The 21,784-nt window shown below is 40.7% G+C and overlaps 2 protein-coding genes across 2 annotated transcripts; both read left to right on the forward strand.

The window, feature by feature from the left end:
• The first annotated feature begins 4,232 nt into the window (after positions 1 to 4,232).
• On the forward strand, positions 4,233 to 6,689 carry LOC148116296 (vomeronasal type-2 receptor 26-like). Its single transcript, XM_087893376.1, has one exon. The coding sequence runs from the start codon at positions 5,161 to 5,163 to the stop codon at positions 6,115 to 6,117; it is 957 nt and encodes a 318-aa protein (XP_087749502.1). The 5' UTR covers positions 4,233 to 5,160; the 3' UTR covers positions 6,118 to 6,689.
• A 5,453-nt stretch (positions 6,690 to 12,142) lies between these two features.
• LOC148116297 (vomeronasal type-2 receptor 26-like) lies at positions 12,143 to 20,203 on the forward strand. The gene is made up of 3 exons (XM_087891434.1): positions 12,143 to 12,307; positions 17,647 to 17,776; positions 18,778 to 20,203. Exons 1-3 carry the CDS (start codon positions 12,143 to 12,145, stop codon positions 19,680 to 19,682), a joined length of 1,200 nt encoding a protein of 399 aa, XP_087747560.1. The 3' UTR covers positions 19,683 to 20,203.
• The last annotated feature ends 1,581 nt before the right edge of the window (positions 20,204 to 21,784 follow it).

Raw genomic sequence — 21,784 nt, forward strand, 5'->3', positions numbered from 1 at the left:
GGAGATTGAGATTTCCTTAAACAGCCTCTCCATGCTCTCCTCACGAGGCGAAGTGGTTCCAGGGTACAAATGTGACTATCCGGACACTCTGCTGTCTGTCATTGGTGATCTCAGTGCCACGTTCTCAAGGCAGATGGCCTCCATCTTCAGCGTCTTTAAGCTCCCACAGGTAAGAGAGCTCCCTTGGATACAGTATGGAATAGATAAAGATCAAAAGCACACACAGAAGCCAAAGATTAAACTAAAGATAGTTTTTTTTTTGTTGGGGGGCATATAATGAGCTTGTGATTTTTAGATTATCCTTTATTAAAGCGTAGCCATCATTTTAGTGCCATTTATTCTCTGTATCAGGTTGTTGATTTTTCTCTTGTCTTCTGACATACCACAGCCAATAAAAATGGCTAAGGAGATTAAGTTTGCCAATCAAAGTGAGTGAGTCTGACTGGAAGTCCATCAATCACACAATGGTCACTACTAAAATCAGCATGAAACTTTTACTTTGTCTTTGAAAAAAGAATCTCATTTTCTCCAGCTCGGTGTTGGCTTTGAGTTCTCTCAGGGAGAGAGAAGACTTTATCCTTCCTTCTTCTGGATTAATCCCAGGAAATCTCCTCAGTATGTGGGTTTAGTCCAGCTGCTCCTGTATTTCCAGTGGAACTGGGTTGGTCTTTTTGCCCCTGAAGATGACAGAGGAGAACGTTTCTTCTCAATGTTGATGCCAATGCTCCAGGAGAAGGAGATCTGCCTGGCCTTCACTCTAATGCTGAAATTGGATAATATTCAAATCACTCTGAACAAGATGGTTGTCAATTTCCATTCCTGGTCTAAAGCAGAAGTGTTTATTTTCTTTGCAGACTTAGCTGTTATTGGCACTGTAATAGGAGCAGTACGTTATTTTGAAAAATACAGGAAAGTATCATTTAGGAAAGTTTATATCTTAACTTCGCATTGGAATCTTGGCATGAAAAAAGCTGAACAAACATTGCAATATATAAAGTCTTTGCATGGGGCCTTGCATTTTAGGGACCACTCCAGGGATGTCTCTGAATTCAGCCACTTCCTCCTGTCTTTAGACCCCTTGAACCCCCAAGGAGATGTCTTTCTCCCTCCATGGTGGGAATTTGTCTATGACTGCAAGATCCATAAATCAGGAGAGATCCCTCCAAAGGGGGAAAAACAATGTACAGGAAAGGAGAATCTGCAGAATCTGCCCAATTACACTTTTGAAACAAGAATGACAGGAGAAAGTTACAACATCTACAATGCTGTTTATGCTCTGGCACACGCTTTACATGCAATGCATGGATCCAGAGTTCAACCGACCACAATGAAGTTTGGAAAGAGGATCTCAGATGTCCAGTCATGGCAGGTAATTTCTGTGGCTTTTGACTCAGTCCACAGACCCTTAGATCGGAAGCTCCCCATATGAATTTCTTCAATTACTGATAAAATGACTGGGTGCTCCCATACCAATTCACCTGAGACCCTGCCCCCCCTTTTTAGTTTACCCTTTGTTGTGCTACTCAGCTTGCTGTGTGAAAACAGCTTCTCACTAAGAATGGATGGAAACTAACCAAGGAGAGAAGCAACCTAGAACTTAGGAGAAATTTCTTAAGGAAGGGTTTAACTTTAGAGGTCATGGGTGCCCCATTGAAGAAGAGACAGGATAGCCACTTGTCTGAAACTGTAGAGGGTCTGTTGCTTGAGCAGGGGTTTGGACTAGACCAGTGGTTCTCAACCTGTGGGTCAGGACCCCTTTGGGAGTTGAACGACCCTTTCACAGGGGTCGCCTAAGACCATCGGAAAACACATATTTTCAATGGTTTTAGGAATAATTTTATGGTTGGGGGTCACCACCACATGAGGAACTGTATTAAAGGGTCGCAGCATTAGGAAGGTTGAGAACCACTGGACTAGATGACCTCCAATGTCCCTTCCAATACTGTGATTCTGTTTCTATGACAACCACAGCACAGAGCAAGATTCAAAGTGGTCCTAATGGACTCCTGGTCTGAATTTCACCAGAATTTTCTGCATCAAAGGCTAAAATGTTGGACCTCTCTGGATAGTGAAGTGTCCAACCGGGTCAGATGCTTCCTTCCACATGGCCCATTAGATCAAACCTGATTCCTCCATTCTGCTGCCTTTGTCAATGAGCTAGAGAAAATCAGCAGAATTTTCCATGGTTCTGAGGGAAATGATTCATTTCAAACATTCATTTATCAGATAACAAGAATTGGGACAAACAAACTATTGGAAAGTGCATAGAGCCAAGTCTTACAAGAGGAAAAGCCTAAATTTAAATTTAAATTTAAATTGTGGAACGAAAATTCTATTTTGATCAAACTGGAGTTGGAAATCATGCCCAGTGATAAAGGGGAAACTTTTAGTTTCAGAGTTAAATACACCTGATTCCTCAGATCGCCATCAAGAGATGGAACTAGCTTCTCAAATATAAATTCATCTTCTCAAGATGGCCATTATGTGATGATAGAAGCCATGATGTCCCATTTGTAGCTCTAGCCCAAATACTCCGATTTCTGAAGGTCTCCTTTCTTTCAGATTCTTCCTTATTTGAGGAATGTGCAGTTCAACAACAGTGCTGGAGATGAAGTCTCCTTCTCAGAAGATGGACTGGGATCTGCCCGTTATGATCTTCTCAACTGGGTTTTCCTCCCCAATCAATCTTTTGTCCCCATGAAAGTTGGGCAAGTAAATCCTGAGGCTCCCAAAGGCCAGGATTTCACCATTAACTCCGATGGAATTGTCTGGTCCACAAAGGTGAGCTGCAAGGAAATGTTTAGTTTAGTTTATTAGATTTTTATACCGCCCTTCTCCCGAAGGACTCAGGGCGGTGTACAGCCATGATAAAACAATGAACCATACAAAATTTAAAAACCAATTTAAAACAAGATTAAATAAATTTGGCCTGTCAATTTAAAAACCCATAATTTAAAATACCCCATCCAGATTCTTATTCAGCCAGGCCAGCCTGTTGAAATAGCAGGGTCTTAAGGGACCGGCGAAAGGTACGGAGATCGGGAATCATACGTATTCCAGAGGGTAGTTCATTCCAGAGGGCGGGTGCCCCCACAGAGAAGGCTCTCCCCCTGGGGGTCGCCAGCCTACATTGTTTAGCCGAAGGCACCCTGAGGAGCCCCTCTCTGTGGGAGCGTGTTGGTCGGTGGGAGGCTATTGGTGGCAGAAGGAGATCCCGTAGGTATCCAGGCCCTAAGCCATGGAGCACTTTAAAGGTGGTAATCAACACCTTGAACCGTTGTAAGTTCAGGAAAAGATTCATTCTATTTTATTTATTTATTTATTTCATCAAGCATGAATTTTATGACAGATACAAGTGTAAACATAATTATAAATGCATGAAAAGGATATGAATAAAAGAAAACATTAAGACAGGGACGGTAGGCATGCTGGTGCACTTATTCACGCCCCTTACAGACCTCTTAGGAATGGCGTAAGGTCTACAGTAGACAGTCTAAGGTTAAAGTTTTAGGGATTTGGGGAAGAAACCACAGAGTCAGGTAGTGCATTCAAGGCATTGACAACCCTGCTACTGAAGTCGTATTTTCTGCAGTCTCGTCTCTTCTCTTCTCTTCTCTTCTCTTCTCTTCTCTTCTCTTCTCTTCTCTTCTCTTCTCTTCTCTTCCCTTCCCTTCCCTTCCCTTCCCTTCCCTTCCCTTCCCTTCCCTTCCCTTCCCTTCTCTACCTGAGATGCAGAACATCTTCCTTACTTGAAAAATAATCAATTGAGTCAGAAATCACGACAGTCATTTGGTGAAAAATCTGCTTTGCATGTAACAGGTTTGAGGTCTGATTTGTGTCATTCCACAAAGGGTTAGGCTTGGGAACAACATCTGCTTGAAATGCAGGATCCAATTAGAGCAACCAACAGTGATGTCTATGGATCAGTTATGCTCAGTTGTATCCTCATAGTTCTTTATTTTAGAAATGCTCTCATCCCATCATCAACTTTTCTCTGCAGGCTGAGATTCCAGATCCAATCTCCCACGTCCATGGGTGTGTCAGGAATGCCACTGGCCTGATTACCTCAGGGGTGTTCTTGATTTCTGATAGATGGTGGCAATCTATTTCTTTAGAAGAGATTCTGAACACAGAAGTAGGAACAAGGAAGGGAAATAGGAATGGGGAAAAGAATGAATGCAGTTTATTGCTTAGCTCATCTCAAGTGTTTCTCTTTTCTCTTTCAGAAGGTGCCCTTTGCCAGGTGTGGCATAAAGAGGTGCCATGCAGGAGAGAGAAGAAGAGTTCCAGAGGGCAAGCAGGTTTGCTGCTACCAGTGTGAGGCTTGTCCAGAAGGGACCATTTCTAACAAGACAGGTAGAGCAGACTTCAAATGTTAATCTTTCTGGATCAAAGAAGATATTCATTAAGTCATTTTTTGTTATTGCGTCATTTTTGATAAGATTGACATAAAATCATATCTTTCAGCAAAACCTTTCAGTTTATAGATCTAAACTACCCCGGCCACAGAGGCACCTTCCCTGATCCTCAGCAGTTCCATGCAGGATAGCTTTTGGGCAGAATTTATGAATCTCCAACTTGGATTTCCATTGCTACTCTAACATGCAATTGGAAAACCGCCTTCCAATCTATCCTGAGGAAGTGGGGCATGCGGTCCAAGCTTTAATTTTTATTATTCAGAATATGCTCCTTCCGTCAGCACTATCACCCTCTGAGAAAATAGACCCACCAGGGAAAAAGGACATTCATCTATCTATATCTCTTGGATAGAGCAGGAGGGAGCAGAAAAAGTCTGAATGAACAATTTGAAGTACAAAGCAGAGAGGTTAAGGCAGGGATGATATACACACAAACAAAACGGCAGCATTCCTGAATAACAGATATGTTGTTCTTCTGTGGGTTGCATTATAAATTAGGAGAAAAAATAGGCAGGAATCTCAAATTGAAAGCCTCATCAGTCATCGAACTGCACAGTGAATGTATAGCTGGACCTGAACAAATCTTCGTCTCTGGCTAATCTATCCCCAGGATCATCATAAATGGAGGATGGTTTGCCATTTTTGATGCTCCATAACTTGTACAGGGAGACCTTTCATCACTCCCTTTACAGACAGGCCAACAGCAGAAAGAGGAAGTCATATCACCTCTGTAGGAGGGATAATGCATATGGCAGATACCCCTGAAATTCTTAGCCAAACACTCTTGATTTCAGATGCAGCTCACTGTGAACCCTGCCCAGAAGACCAATTTCCCAACAAGGACAAGGACCAATGCATTGCCAAGAAGATCCACTTCCTTTCCTATCAGGACACCCTGGGATACATTTTAGTTTTTCTTGCTCTCTTTTTCTCTCTGATCACTTCTGCAGTCCTGGTGATTTTCTATAAACATCATGACACACCGATTGTCAAGGCCAACAACCGAGATCTCACTTACATTCTCCTGGTCTCCCTCCTGCTCTGCTTCCTCTGCTCCTTTCTCTTCATTGGTCAACCAGGGAAGATCACTTGTCTCTTACAACAATCTGCCTTTGCCATTCTCTTTTCCCTGGCAGTTTCTGCTGTGTTGGCAAAAACTGTCATGGTAGTTCTTGCCTTCATGGCTACCAAACCAGGGAACAAGACAAGGAAACTCTTAGGAAAACCACTTACCAACTCCATTGTCATAGCCTCTCCACTGGTCCAAGCAGTCCTATGTGCCACCTGGCTGATAACCTACCCTCCATTTCCCAGCTGTGACTTTCACTCCTTGTTTGGAGAGATCATCTTGGAATGTAAGGAAGGCTCAGCTTTGATGTTTTACACTGTGCTTGCCTACCTAGGTTTTTTGGCCTTCATCAGTTTCACAGTGGCATTTCTAGCTAGGAAATTGCCTGATAGTTTTAATGAAGCCAAGTTCATTACTTTTAGCATGCTGGTCTTTTGCAGCGTTTGGATCACTTTCCTCCCCACCTACCTGAGCACCAAAGGGAAGTCCATGGTGGCCGTGGAGATCTTCTCCATTTTGGCCTCTGGAGCTGCTCTCTTGGCTTGTATCTTTTTTCCCAAATGCTACATTATTCTGCTGAGGCCGGATCTGAATTGTAGAGAAAATATAGTAAGAAACAAGAATTTCTAACTAATGAAAAGATTGGCCTCATTTATATTTGTCTTTCAGACATATTTAGAATCTGATTTTTAAAAAAAAAAAAAAAAAAAAAAAAGGTTGACAAGAAGGAGGAACTTGTCCATTAAAGAATTCCTTATCAAGTTCTACAACTGGTTACATGTCAGGTCCCATAGATCTCTATCGGCAAAGTACCATTCTGGCGGGAGGGGGAGGCTTGTGTGAGATTCCTTGTGCAGGGTTTCATTTACTTTGCTTGGCTGTACCTTGTGGGAAATAGGGAGGGGGAAAGAAATGCACTTTGAGCCATCTGCTTTATCTCACCACTAGAGAAAGTGAAATTGAAGCACCTGGGAATTTACAGTTATCACCATCTCTACCTGAGGTTCTCAAAACATCTTTGCACCTTAGGATTGTCTCAATGTTGAAGTGGACATTGGGAGGGGCTTTGCTTGTAGCGGCTTAGCTTAACACTTTGAGTGGGAAACTTCAGTTCCTGCCTATATCTCCTTTGCTATCACCGTCTTTCAATAAAAGTTCCCTTTCAAATGATAATTGTTTCAAGAGATCTGCTTTCTTGAGAAGACTGGCGAGGCAGGACCTTACATGACAATTTACCTGTGGTCAGCAATGATCCTCCAGTCTTTGTTTATCATGTTTTCAAAGTGTCCTCAGTGATGTCCAGTGCCCTGATTTGATGGGAAGCTTGTTCATAAAGATGTGTTTATTATTACAAGGAGAGAATTTTCTCATTTTATTCCTTTTAATTTAGTTCATTTTTTAGTTAGTATTTTAAAGGGATGCATTCAGTATTCATGTTTTTAAGCAAATATGGTTGTTTCCTTCGATAACTGAGGCATTATAGAATTACCTACTACTATTCAATGATTTTTGAAATGGTGGAGTTTGAATCTCTCACAAATCCAGATCTGCTATACTTCCTTGTCAATGTCAGGCAGAATTTTCCTGAGATGGATGAGCAAAGTATGTCATAACTGTTTGCATTATATTAATAACCTCTCATGATATTTCATCTCTTGGACATCCTTGGTGAACGAAGGTGGTCTATCAGATCTTTGTGCACAGAGAGTCTGCAAAGGAATAATTCGACCCAGGATCACAATCTAATTTCCTTAACTAGTATATGTTATTAGCAATGTCATCCAGGGCATGAGAGTCATCCCAGTTTTGTAATTTAAGTCAGGAGGCATCTGTCAATCACCCAGTCCTGTGACATGCAGTTATTTAAAAGTGATAACTGGCACCTTGAATGGTGACTTGGAGGAAACTGGGGGCCACTGCAATTTATGCAACAGAAGTCTGAAATGGGTGAATCTAGAAGGGTTCAACATTGTGGGCTTCATCTTGGACCAGCTGCAGTTTTCAAGGGGTCTTCAAGGGTAGCCCTAATGCAAGAACATTGCAGCATGGAACAGTAGAGAATGTTCACAACTCAGGTTTAGATTGTGGCAGTGGTTTGTTTTCCAATGAGATTTGATTATTGGTTTTCTGTCCTGCATTTCATTCCACAGTGGTTTTTGGATGGAGGGGGCCTGAAGGATTAAGCAGCCATAATAGTCACACAAACATTACAATTGGTTCTTGTTGAGCAATGATGATGAAAAAGTAACTTTGCAACTTATCACATTGACAACATTTGAATGTTTGTAAAGCATACAAAAACTGAAGTCATAATTCTTGCAACAGTTTCACTTGGCAAACACTTCCAACATGATTTTCAAAGCAGCCACCACTGATCCCATTTAATTATGGTCACTTAGAAAATAGTGAGCACTTCTGTAATTGTGCCATGCAGTGTGTTTGATGGTTGATGACATTATAGACCACCAAGAGGTCATATTGAGCCACAATGGGTGCTCTGGCCTCATCCTGCTCCTTCCAAAGTTCATCTAAAAGTGCAACTCATGCCATTTCCATCCCCTTAAAGGCCTGAACTTTCACAGAAATCAGGATTTATCAAAGTTCCACTAAAATTGTCCAGTATGGTAGGACCCAGGAATTGTTTCTTGAGTATTAGCCAAACCAAGTAATCCTTCATAGGTGGGTGAACACACCCATCTTTCAAGGATGAATTCATGCTGGGTATCTCTCAACTGTAGCTTTATTCCCAAGAACTCCTGACTTTCTGCCTCCACTCTTCCACCCCTTTTGCGCCTCCATCGCCTCTGTTGCTCTCATGCAAGTTGACTCTCCACTGCTCAAATTTCGTTCTGTTTAACAAACTTAGCCTATTGGAGGAGTGGCAGAACCTGGGCATGGAGTTAAAAGAGGAAGCAGCCTAAAGTCTCTACATAGCCACAAATAAACTACATCCAATCCCTCATGAACTCCATTAACCCTTATGTAATACCAAGATAGTGCTAAACATTAATTGAGAAAGTTACTGCTCGTATGATGAGAAATTAATCAGTCTAGTTGGAAGTTCATATCTGATCCAAATGTTTTGCACCTGACAGAACATTTACAAAGACCTAGCTGGCCAAAGTCAAGGCCATCGCCATAGAAACCAGTAATGACCAGAGGGAGTGACTTCTATGAACCACAAAATTGATTCGTTGGGGACTGTGACTGATGACACACCTTGGGGGGAGGGGGAAACAGGGTCAGAGGCAAGACATAAATTGAGTGAAACTGGCTTCACTTCGTCCGTGCTGACATGATGCACCTAATAAACAACTGGATTTTCCTTGAAACTTTGCTTGAGGCTCCTGCTCTTATTAGGCATTGGTCGGAACCTTGACAGCCAATCCATCAGGCTGATTGAAGAAAGGGGATCCCTTGGGTATTCTGGCATTGGGACGAAGCCTATACCACTTACTACCTTGAAAGGGGTTAATTCCGTGCTACTGTGAACAGCATTATTGTACCTGACCTCAGCGAATGGCAAGAGGTCTGCCTAATTGGACTGCTGGTAGTTCACGTAACACCTCAGGTATTGTTCTACCATGGTGTTCAGTCTCTCTACCCTCCCATTGTTGGTCAGATGAAAGACCAAGCTAAGGCCTTGGGACGACCCAATGGACCGCAGTAACACCCTCCAGAATTTAGCCATGATCTGCACTGTGATTGACTTATTCTCCAAGCAGGCACACTTCTTTCTTGAGATAGGTACCATAGTGCTCCTTGAGCAGAAACTATTAGTCCAGGAACATCCTAGAGTGAATAAGAGTCCTAAGCATTACAGTTCAATGTCATGCTGAACCAAAGAGCCTTGGTGGTGCAGCGGACTAAAGTGCTGTTAAGTAGCACTTAGCTGCCAGTTGTCTGCAATTACTGCAAGTTCAAAAATCACCAGGCTCAAGGTTGACTCAGCCTTCCATCCTTCCTAGGTAGGTAAAATGAGGACCCGGATTGTGGGGGCAATAAGCTGACTTTGTATAAAAAGAATACCGCTTAGGGGGACCCGAAAGCCCTACTAAGCAGGTATATATAAAAGTATGAAGGCTATTGCTTAACACATTATAAGCCGTCCTGAGTCTCCGGAGAAGGGCGGCATATAAATCGAACCAATAAATAAATAAATAAATAAATAAATAAATAAATAAATAAATAAATAAAGAAAGAAAGAAAGAAAGAAAGAAAGAAAGAAAGAAAGAAAGAAAGAAAGAAAGATGAAAAATTCCACTTCTGGGAGAACCAATCATGCACAGCTGCCTGTTTTTGCTAAGATTCAAACTGAGACTGTTCCCTCCCATCCAACCTTCTTGCACGAGGGCAAAACCTTGAAAGCAGCACTTGGTCAATCGGTGGTTGTACAGCTGAATATTATCAGCATACAGATGATACCTGACCTCAAACTGAAAAGGCTTTCCAGATGGATCCTGAAAGTCAATGGATTTGGCTCAGTCTCACTCCTGCAACCAACACTGAATGGAACCACCTTCAGGTGAAGGAGAGACTCACCTAACACTATATACCCATTCTTTGTTATCCCAGTTTCTAATTTCACCCACTGCCATGTGGTTATTAAAAAGCTGGTTATTCCATCCAAGCATTGGCATGACTGCTCACAGTTACAAGGGTACAACTGATAGTTGTATGCCACCAAACCCCATTACTCTCACACTAGCTGACCAACTGTGGCACAGGGCAAACTCCATCTTGTTTCCAGGGAGTCAGTTTCATGGAGGTCAAATTCACAACTTCATCATGATTGTTTTACCCATGTAGTGATAGCTTCTCATACAACAGAATGGAAAAACATGTTTGTGTTTCTTGTAATGCACAGGATAGAGGGAGCTCTATCCTGTGCATTACAAGAAACACAAACATGTTTTTCCATTCTGTTGTATGAGAAGCTATCACTACATGGGTAAAACAATTGCTTTTCCTTGCAATTATCAGAGGTACAGTTATTCATAGTGTATCCCCTGTGGATTTCTAGACACAAAGATGTTCCAAGATGAAACTTGCTTTAAAAAATATCTCTGAGTTTACCAGCTGGGAGGCAGAACGTGTCACCTTAGCCTGCCTTGCAAAGAGCTCACTCCTGGGTTTGAAGAGACTCAGATGCCTTTGTTTCCTCTATGGTCATAGCCCAAACACAGGTAAGAGGAAGCATGGTTGATATAAATTTGTCCTGGTGCCATCCAGGTGGCACAGGTGGTGTCTGATCTGCTAAAGGTCCAGTGAGATTTCAGGAGCAACCTTCAAATCAGTTTCTGCACAAAGTTTGTTTTCTGTTCTAGGAGGGAAGAAGACAAGAAAGATGGGGCAGGAGTCATGCTACTGCTGATGCCCTTTTGGCTCCTATCTCCAACTTCTCTGAAAAGGCTGCAAACCATATTTGTGTGAAGAATGATTCAGCAGGAATCATGCTACTGTTGATGCTGATGCTCTTCTGGCTCCTGGCTCCAACTACAGTGAAGAGGCTGCAAACCATATGTGTGTTCAGGGATTATATCAAGTTAGATGAAAGCTACTATAGGCCTGGTGATCTTATTATTGGTGGGAATTTGCCCTTGGGAATCATTGGAAGGTCTCCTGTCCTGGACTTTAATACAGTGAATTTTGTTTTAGATATTCTGTAAGTTTCAGTTGGAGGGGAAACATGCAGATAATTGTTCTCTTTGCTTTAAATTCAGGGACGTTTTTCAAAAATACTTCTAGTATTTGTACTGTCCTGGTGTAGTGCCCATTTTGTGCTCTTCTCAGTAAATTAGCTCTTGAAATAGGCTGGAATTCTCAATCTCTTCATCAGGAACACGATAAAAAACAAAAATGAAGAGGGAACAGAAAAGATGCAGATTGTAGGAATGAAATTGTGTACACTGTTATCTATATGTATATATGTAAATAAATCAAAATTAGAATTCTATGCATAAAGGATAAATTGAAATAAGGGAGGAAAAATGGATACGTAAGAAATGTTTACCAATGTGAAATTGTTGAGAAGAAGAAAATTGTAAAAGATTCTTTTTTATTTTTTTTAAAAAAAACTGTTTAATAAAAATTATTTTAAAAAAGAAATGAAGAGGAAAGCTGTGCTAGCCTCGTGAAAAAGTAAAATCATAATATTAATCTGAACAGTAACTACGGGTAGAAAATTCAAATAAAAGCTCAACACTCTTCAAGTGTTCAGGAGTCACAAAAAAAATCCTCTCAGTGTTGGAATCAGCATTGCTAATGAATAATGGCCTTCAGTAAATTGATGAGGTGACTCCCACTGTAGTCCTGTGCTCAGCAATCCTTACCACACCTGAAGAAGCTGCTCCAAGAGGGACCTTAAATAATTATGGTGAAATGGGAGCAGTTGGAAACGATTACAGCCACTGCAACAGAGTAAATATGGCAGGGATGATAGAAAGTATAAAACAGTCCATGATATTTATGGAAAGGCTTGTCTCCTTTCTGACAAAGTAATATTCTCCAATGTTTTTATCACTGAAGACTCACTACCAGTAACTACCAGCAGTTCCTTGCATTGATGTTTTCTGTCTCTGAAGTCAATAAGGATTTTCTTCTGCTTCCCAACATCACCCTTGGCTTCCACATCTATCGCCATTTCCAGACAGAGATGTATATTTCCTTAAACAGCCTCTCCATGCTCTCCTCACAAGGCCAAGTGGTTCCAGGGTACAAATGTGACTTGCAGGACACTCTGCTGTCCGTCATTGGTGGTCTCAGTGCCAAGTCCTCAAGGCTGATGTCCTCCATCTTCAGCATCTTTAAGCTCCCACAGGTAAGAGAGCTCCACTGGATACAGTATGGAATAGACAAAGATCAAAAACACACACAGAAGCCAAAGTTGAAACTAAAAGTAGGTTTTTTGGGAGGCTCATATAATGATCTTGTCACTCTTTGATTACTCTTTATTAAAGGGTAGCCTCATTTTACTACCATTTATTCTCTGTATCAGGAGGGTGGTTTCTTTTCTTGTCTTCTGACAACTAATAAAAGTGGCTAAGAAGGGAAGAAGATGAAGTTTGCCAGTCAAAGTGAGTCAGCCTAACTGGAGGGCCACCAAACACACAATGATAACTACTAAAGAAAGCATAAAACTTTTACTTTGTCTTTGAAAAAAGAATATCTTTTTCTCCAGCTAGGTGTTGGCTTTGGCTTCTCTCAGGGAGAGAGAAGAGTTTATCCTTCCTTCTTCCGGATTAATCCCAAGGAATCTGCTCAGTATGTGGGTTTAGTCCAGCTGCTCCTGTATTTCCAGTGGAACTGGGTTGGTCTTCTGGCCCCTAAAGATGACAGGGGAGAACGTTTCATCTCAGCTCTGACGCCAATGCTCCAGGAGAAGGAGATCTGCCTGGCCTTCACTCTAATGCTGGAATTGAATGATTTTACAACCACTCTGAATAAATTAATTTTCAGTTTCCCTACTCTGTCTAAAACAGAAGTGTTTATTATCTTTGCAGACTCAGCTGCTATTAGCACTGTAATGATGGCGGTACATTATTCTGAAATATACAGAAAAGTATCATTTAGGAAAGTTTGTATCTTCACTTCCCATTGGAAAGTTGGCATGCAAGAATTTGAAGAAATATTGCAATATATAAAGTTGTTCCATGGGGTTTTGCATTTTAGGGACCATTCCGGGGATGTTTCAGAATTCAGCCACTTCCTCCTGTCTTTAGACCCCTTGAACTCCCTGGGAGATGTCTTCCTCCCTGCATGGTGGGAAATAATCTTTGGCTGCAAGATCAGCAAACCAGGCAAGATCCCTCCAAAGGGAGTGAAACTATGTACAGGAAAGGAGAATCTGCCGAATCTGCCCAATTACATTTTTGAAAAAAGAATGACAGGTGACAGTTACAATATCTACAATGCTGTTTATGCTCTGGCACACGCTTTACATGCAATGTATGGATCCAGAGTGCGACTGACCATGATGGGGCTTGGAAAGAGGATTTCAAATGTTCACTCATGGCAGGTAATTTCTTGTCTTTTGACTCAGTCCCAAGAAGGTTAGAACAGAAGCTCCCCATGTGAATTTCTGCAGTTTAGTTTAGTTTAGTTTAGTTTAGTTTAGTTTAGTTTAGTTTAGTTTAGTTTAGTTTAGTTTAGTTTAGTTTAGTTTAGTTTAGTTTATTGTCATTGCACCTCGTACAATGAAATTAAATCAGGGGTGAAATCCAGCAGGGTCTGACAGATTCTGGAGAACCAGTAGTAGAAATTTTGAGTAGTTGGTAAAACTGGCAAATACCGAGTGGGAATGGAGATTTTGCAATATATTTTCCCCCAGGAGTGGGGTGGGAATGGAGATTTTGCAGTCTCCTTCCCCTGCCACGCCCACCAAGCCACGCCCACAGAACCGGCAGTAAAACAATTTGGATTTCACCACTGAATTAAATGCTATCTTTAATGTACATTACATATACAGTAAAAAATAAAACAAAAACACACATCCTCCATTTTCTATACAATTGAATTGAAAACTCCTCATATTGCATTAATATTGCACTGTACAGTAGAATTCAATAAGGTTACTGCCCTGGTATAGAATCTGTTTTTCAGCCTATTTGTTCTTGTTTTTATTATCCTGTACCGCCTGCCAGATGGTAATGGTTCAAAAAAAGGGTGCCCAGGATGAGATGGATCTTTAAGAATGTTTTGCAGGAGCTGTAGAGCTCTTCCAAAGAAGGGAGAGGTCAACCAATGATCCTCTGGGCAATGATGTGGTTTTTTTTTTCTTTTCATATTTATTGTATCTTGTCCTCTGAATCCTTTCTCTCATTTTTAAAATTGTTACCCTTTTAATTCTCCCCCTCAGTCTTTTCCCATTTCCTTCTCTTCCTTTCTTTTTTAGGTGATATTCCCCCCTATCCATATTTTCACTGTCAATCCCAGTGTAATCTTCAATTATTTTCCTTTCAACATTATGTTCTTGCTTCACATTTATATTCTCTTTTTCCATTTTTTTATATTCTAACCAGATTTCCACTTCTTTTTCACCCTTAAATGCTTCACACACCGTTTTAAACATTTCCATTAACTCCTCATGTTCCCATTGTTCCATATTGTCAATTCAAAGAAATTTTTATTTTAATTTATATGTAGTTAAAATTCAGGTCCATATAGTGTCTCTCTCTCCTTTTTATTTCCAAATGGTATCCAATTCAAATATTTATCTAAACCATTCCAGTTTAGAGCTTTGTTCTTTTTCTCTTTCAAGGTCGGGATCCAGCTGTTTAAACAAGTACTCCTTCCATATTTAAAGCATTTGTTGTGGTGCTTTCTTCTCTCTCCAGTTCACAAATCCCCAGGCAACACAATATCACTTATAAATCCACATCACAAATACTTTTTCTTCAATTTGTTTTCCTTTTATTGTTAAAAAATGCTTTCTCTCAGTTTTCTTTTTATTTTATTATTTCTAATTTCTCCAAATTCAATTTTAAGTCCGGGTAGAAAGTTTTCTTTTTTGGGCTTTAGTCTTTTAACTTCCTCTCTGTTCTTTTCCCTCCAATTAATATTCCTAAGTGCCAATTAGCCACTCATTTCACTCTGGGAACTCTTTCAAGCTTTTTCCAAAGAATTTCTTTTCACCTTTAAATTGGCCAAACTGGTCCTCTGGTAACAGCACTCCATTCAAACATCGCTCCTGCACAAATCTTAGTCTGGTTGCCCCAACTTAGAGCGGTTGTTTTAATGGCTGCCACCCCTGCTGCCCGATCAAAGAACTGCCTCTAACCCTTCGGGGAACTTTCTCTTGGTCCTCTTGGTCTTCCGAGGTGCCTCCCTTTCTTCACCATCCTTCCAAGACAGTTCTGGTCTAAAGACCCCCCGACAGCTGTTTGTCTGGCTGGATTTTCGCAAAGCTCATCAGAGCTTTGCTCTTTCCCAGCCAGTATCATTGCAACGCTTCTGGTTTCTCTCTGGGCAATAATGTTAACCCTCATATATTTAATCAGTTAGTGATTGAATGTATGTACGCTCCCATACCAATTCATCTGAGACCCTGTCCTTTTTTTCAATTTAGCATTTGTTGTCATACTCAGCTTGCTGTGTGAAAACAGCTTCTGATTAATAATGGATGGAAACTAACCAAGGAGGTAAGCAACCTAGAACTAAGGAGAAGTTTCTTAATGAATGGTTTATGTTAGAAGTCATGGGTGCCCCATTGCTGGAGTCATTTAAGAAGAGACAGGATAGCCACTTGTCTAAAATTGTAGCGTGTCTGTTGCTTGAGCTGGGGTTGGCCTCCAATGTCCCTTCCAATACTGTTATTCTGTTTCTATGACAAGATTCAAAGTGGTCCTAATGGGTTCCTGGTCTAAACTTCATCAGAATTTTCTGAATCAAAGGCTAAAATGTTGGAACTCTCTGAATAGTGATGTGACCAACCAGATCAGAAGCTTCCTTCCACATGGCCCCACTTGGTCAGACCTGGTTCCTGCATTCTGCTGCCTTTGACAACGAGCTAGAGAAAATCAATGGAATTTTCCATTATTCTTATAGAAATGATTTATTCATTTCAAGCATTCATTTATCAGTTAACAAGACCTTGGGACTGTCACAGCGTTCTTTTATTTGCCAGCTGAGCTCATCATTTCTGGACTGTCAGACTTTCCATAGCTTGCCAACTTCTTATCAGTAAGCTACGTGTACCCGTATCCACCCACATTCCACTTTTTCTTTGTTCTCTTGCCAGAGGTCTGTCTGGACCGGCAGGAGACCTCGCTTGCCAAAATGTAACAATTAATTTTCTTAGATTAGTGAGGTGTTTTATTATTTTCTTTATAACAAATAAAAGAGTTTTATTAGAGAATACTTCTTCGGTTTTTATTTCAGAATATTGCAACTTGGAGAAAGCCACAGTCCATTCTCTAATTAATCAGGGTGATTGTCCCAGAGCCAAAAATGGGATCGATCAAAACCCTGACAGGGACAAAGGAACTATTTGAAAGTGCATGTAGCCAAGTATCACAAGAGGAAAATCTTAAAATTAAATTTAGATTGTAGAACTAAAATTTTTGTGTTTTGATCAAATTGGAGTTGGAAACCATGCCCAGTGATAGAGAAAACATTTAGTTTCAGAGTTAAATACACTTGATTCCTCAGTTTGTCACCAAGAGATGGAACTAGCTTCTCAAATATAAACCCATCTTTTCAAGATGCCCTTTATGGGATGATAGAAGCCCTGATGTCTCATTTGTAGCTGTAGCCCAAATACTCCTATTTCTGAAGGTCTCCTTTCTTTCAGATTCTTCCCTATTTGAGGAATGTGGAGTTCAACAACAGTGCTGGAGATGAAGTCTTCTTCTCAGAAGGTGGACTGGGATCTGCTCATTATGATCTTCTTAACTGGGTTTTCCTCCCCAATCAATCTTTTCTCCCCATAAAAGTTGGGCAAGTAAATCCTGAGGCTTCCCCAGGCCAAGATTTCACCATTAACTCTGATGGAATCATCTGGGCCACAAAGGTGAGCTGCAAGGAAATATTGTAAGTTCAGGGAAAGATTCATTCTCTTCTTGAGATGTACAACATCTTTCTAACTGGAAAAATAATCAATTGAGTCAGAAAATAGGGTAGTCATTTGGTGAAAAATCTGCCTTGCATGTAACACATTTGAGGTCTGCTTTGTGTCATTCCACAAAGGGTTAGGCTTGGGAACAAAATCTGCTTGAAATGCAGGATGCAATTACTGCAACCAACAGTGATTTCAATGGACCATTGCTGTATCCTCCTGGTTCTTTCTTTTAGAAATGCTGTAGTTCAGTTACAATCCTTTCTGTGCAGGCTGAGATCCCAGTTCCAATCTCCCACATCCATAGGTCTGTCAGGAATGCCACTGGCCTCAGTCCCTCAGGAGCTGTTCCTGATTTCTGATAGATGGCGGCAATCTGAACATAGTAGCAATAAGGAAATAGGAATGGGAAAAAGAATGAATCCATCAGATTGATTGCTTAGGTCATCACAAGTACTTCTCTTTTAGACTATTCTTTTTGTCAAGTGCACCACTATGGTGAATCGGTTATTTTGAAGATTTTTTGAAGATGGAGATGTCAATGTGCAGATTTAATGACACTTGATCATTGAATAGACCTCAACTATTTCCCTTTCCTCTTTTAGAGGTCACCCTTTGCCAGGTGTGGCATGAAAAGATGCCATGTAGGAGAGAGGAGAAGAGTTCCAGAAGGAGAGCCGGTTTGCTGCTACCTGTGTGACGCTTGTCCAGAAGGGACATTTTCAAATCAGACAGGTAGAGTAGACTTCAAAGGTAGATCATCCAAGACCAAAGAAGACATTCATTAAATCTGTTTTGTTTATTGTGATCATTTTTGATATGATTGACAGGCACTCGTACTTTTCAGCAAAACCTTTCAGTTGATGGATCTAAATTGCCCTTTGTCCAGAAGGGACCTTCTCTAATCAGACAGGTAGACCAGACTTCAAATCTAAATCTTCAAGAACCAAAGACATTAATTAAATCAATATATTTTTCTTATTATACGATTGAAATGCAGTCATACTTCTCAATAGAACCTTTCAGTTTAAAGAACCAAACTGCCCTGGCCACAGAGGCCACCTTTCCTGATCCTCAGCAAGGATAGTTTGAGGGCACAATGAATGAATCCCCAACTTCCATTTCTGCTTGTACTTTCACATCCAGTTGGGAAACCAACTTTCAATCTTTTCCCGAGGAAGTGGGGTTTGCGGTTCCTTAATTTGATCATTGATAGTGCTTCTTCCAGCATCTCTATCAACCTCTGAGGAAACAGACCTGCCAAAAAAAGAAGAAATTTATCCATTTATGTCTCTTTGATAGAGCAGGCGGGAGGGAAAAAAGTCTGAAGGAACAGGTATGATGTACAAAGCATAGACATTAAGGCAGGGATAACAAACAAAAACACAACATTCCTGGATAACAGAGCTGTTGTTCTTTTGTAAGTTCCATTATAAAATGGGAAAAAAAGCAGACAGCAACCTCAAACTGAAAGCCACGTTACTCATGGAAATGCCCATTGAATGGATAGCTGGAACTGAATGAATCCTTGTCTCTAGCTAATCTATCCCCAGAATCATCGTAAATGAAGGATGATTTGCTCTTTTTCTGTTCCATAAATTGCACATGGGTTCTTTCATTATTCCCTTTGTGGGTAAATCACTAGCAGAAAGGCAACAAACGTATCCCCTTTGAGGTAGAGATAATGTGCATGGTAGTTTCTCCACAACTCCTTAGACAAAGACTTTTGATTTCAGATGCTGCTCGTTGTGAACCCTGCCCAGAAGACCAATTTCCCAACAAGGACCAGGACCAATGCATTGCCAAGAAGATCCACTTCCTTGTCTATCAAGACACACTGGGATACACTTTAGTTTCCCTCACTCTTTCTCTCTCTGTTATCACAACTGCAATCCTCATTATTTTTTATAAACATCATGACACACCAATCATCAAAGCCAACAATCGAGACCTCACCTATATCCTTCTGGTCTCCCTCCTGCTCTGCTTCCTCTGCTCCTTCCTCTTCATTGGTCAACCAGGGAAGGTCACCTGTCTCTTCCAACAATCTGCCTTTGCCATCCTCTTTTCCCTTGCAGTTTCCTCTGTGTTGGCAAAAACTGTCATGGTGGTTCTGGCCTTCATGTCCACCAAGCCAGGGAACAGGACAAGGAAACTCTTAGGAAAACCACTGACCTACTCCATTGTTATAGCCTGTCCTCTGGTCCAAGCCCTTCTTTGTGCCACCTGGCTGGTCACCTCTCCTCCATTTCCCAGCTGGGACTTCCACTCCTTGTTTGGAGAGACCATCTTGGAATGTAATGAAGGCTCAGCTTTAATGTTTTACATTGTCCTCTCTTACCTGGGTTTCCTGGCCCTTGTCAGTTTCACAGTGGCATTTCTGGCTAGGAAATTGCCTGATAGCTTTAATGAAGCCAAGTTCATTACTTTTAGCATGTTGGTATTTTGCAGTGTTTGGATTACCTTTCTCCCCACCTATCTGAGTACCAAAGGGAAGTCCATGGTGGCTGTGGAGATCTTCTCCATTTTGGCCTCTGGGGCTGGTCTCTTGGCTTGTATCTTTTTTCCCAAATGCTATATTATTCTGCTGAGGCCAGATCTGAATTGTAGAGAAAATATAGTAAGAAGCAAGCATATCTAACTAATGCAACAGCTGGCCTCATTTATATTTGTCTTTCAGGAATATTTAGAATCTGATTTAAGAAAAAAGTTGACAAGAAGGAGGAGCTTGTCCATTAAAGAATTCCTACTCAAGTTTTGCAACCGGTTCCATGTCAGGTCCCATAGATCTTTATTGGGACGCTACCATTCTGGTGGGAAGGGGAGGCTTGGGTGGGATTTTTTTGCTTTGCCAGGTTTTGTTTGCTTTGTTGTACTTTGTGGGAAATAGGGAGGGGGGAAGGAATGTGCTTTGAGCCATCTGCTTTATCTCACCATCGGAGAAAGCAAAATTGAAGTATCTGGGAATTGACAGTTATTACCATCTCTACCCGAGGTTCTCAAGACATCTTCGTACCCTGGGATTGGCTCGATGTTGAACTGGACATTGGGAGGGGCTTTGCTTGTAGAGTTTCAACCTAACATTTTGAGTGGGAAACTTCAGGTCCTGCCAACATTTCCTTTGCTATCGCTGTCTTTCAATAAAAGTTCCTTTTGAAACAATAATTGTTTCAAGAGTTCTGCTTTCTTGAGAAGACTAGCAAGGCAGGACCTTACATTACAATTTACCTGTGGTCAACAATAATCATCCAGTCTTTGTTTACATTATCAAATGTAAACGTTTGATAATGTAAACAAATGTACATGTTTTCAAAGTGTCCTCGGTGATGTCCAGAGCCCTGATTTGATGGGAAGCTTGTTCATAAAGATGTGTTTTTATTACAAGGAGAAAGGTTTCTTGTTTATTCCTTTTAATTTAGTTCAATTTTTAAGTTAGTATTTTAAAGAGATGTGTTCAGTATTAGTGTTTTTAAGCAAATATGGTTGTTTCCTTAGATATCTAAGGCATTATAGAATTGCCTACCACTATTCTATTATTTTTTAAATGGCAAAGTTTAAATCCCTCTCACATCGAGATCTGCTATACTTCCTCCTCAATGTCAGGCAGAATTTTCCTGAGATGGACAAGCAAAGTATGTCATAACTGTTTGCGGAATATTAATAATCTCTTGTGGCATTTTATCTCTTGGACATGCTAAACAATCATGATTTATGATATCTCCATGCATAGAGAGTCTGCAGAGCAATAATTCAACCCATGCCCACCCATCAACCCATCACAATAAAATTTCCCTAATGAGTATACATTTCCAGCAAGGTCAACCAGGGCATGACAGTTGATACACCCAGGCTTATGTTTTTAATAGGTTTGTTATTGTTTTTTAACTATGGGGCCAAACACATATATATCTTTTTAACTATATTTTAATGTTTGTATTTGTGTTTTTACTTTGGCTGTGCACCGCCCTGAGTCCTTCGGGAGAAGAGCGGTATATAAATCTGATAATAAATAAATAAATAAATAAATAAATAAATAAATAAATAAACAAACAAACAAACAAACAAACAAACAAACAAATGACAGTCATCCCAGTTTCCTAACTAAAGTTAGGAAGCATTTGCCAATCAAAAAGTCCTGTGATATATGTAGTTATTTAAGGGTGATAACGAGCACCTTGAATGGCACTTTGGAGGAACCTGGGAGCCATTGCAGCTCATGCAACAAAAGTCTAAATGGATGAACCTAGAAGTGCCCAATATTGTGAGCACCTCTTCATTTTGGATCAGCTGCATGCAACAGTAGAAAATATTCATAGCTCAGGTTTAGATTGTGGCAGTGGTTTATTCTCCAAGCTTCCCATTTGGCTCTTGGCCATTTCATTACCCAACTATGTAACATCTTCAGCAGATGTTTGGGTGAAGTGTCTTGTTCAGTTTCATTTCTTCCATTTATATAAGCCTTATGTGGTGTTGTGGTCAGTTGGTCACATGACTGGTTGTTTGTAGGGCACAAAATTGAGGAGGTGGTCAGTTCTGTCATTCATTAGTCATTTGGATGGTCCAGTTTCTTATAGGTACATATAACTTCAGCTTTGGCCCAGTCAAACAAGTGTCATAAACTTTTAATATGGCTTAAAAACAGAGACTTTTGGTCCCTGTTTGGACTTGACTACCAACTGGTATCATGAATTCTAGTTTTCAAGTGTCATCCTGTTCATCCAACATGGAACTAGTTGCAATTGT

This window comes from Pantherophis guttatus, chromosome 1, assembly GCF_059756535.1.
Source record: "Pantherophis guttatus breed Tessera chromosome 1, ASM5975653v1, whole genome shotgun sequence".
Taxonomy (NCBI): Eukaryota; Metazoa; Chordata; class Lepidosauria; order Squamata; family Colubridae; genus Pantherophis; species Pantherophis guttatus.

Excerpts from the sequence above, each read along its gene's own strand:
- LOC148116296 (XM_087893376.1), top strand. The coding sequence starts at position 5,161 with ATGCATATGGCAGATACCCCTGAAATTCTTAGCCAAACACTCTTGATT.
- LOC148116297 (XM_087891434.1), top strand. The coding sequence starts at position 12,143 with ATGTATATTTCCTTAAACAGCCTCTCCATGCTCTCCTCACAAGGCCAA. Across the intron at positions 12,308-17,646 it reads GCATCTTTAAGCTCCCACAG|AGGTCACCCTTTGCCAGGTG; the intron begins GTAAGAGAGCTC and ends TTCCTCTTTTAG. Across the intron at positions 17,777-18,777 it reads GACATTTTCAAATCAGACAG|ATGCTGCTCGTTGTGAACCC; the intron begins GTAGAGTAGACT and ends TTTTGATTTCAG.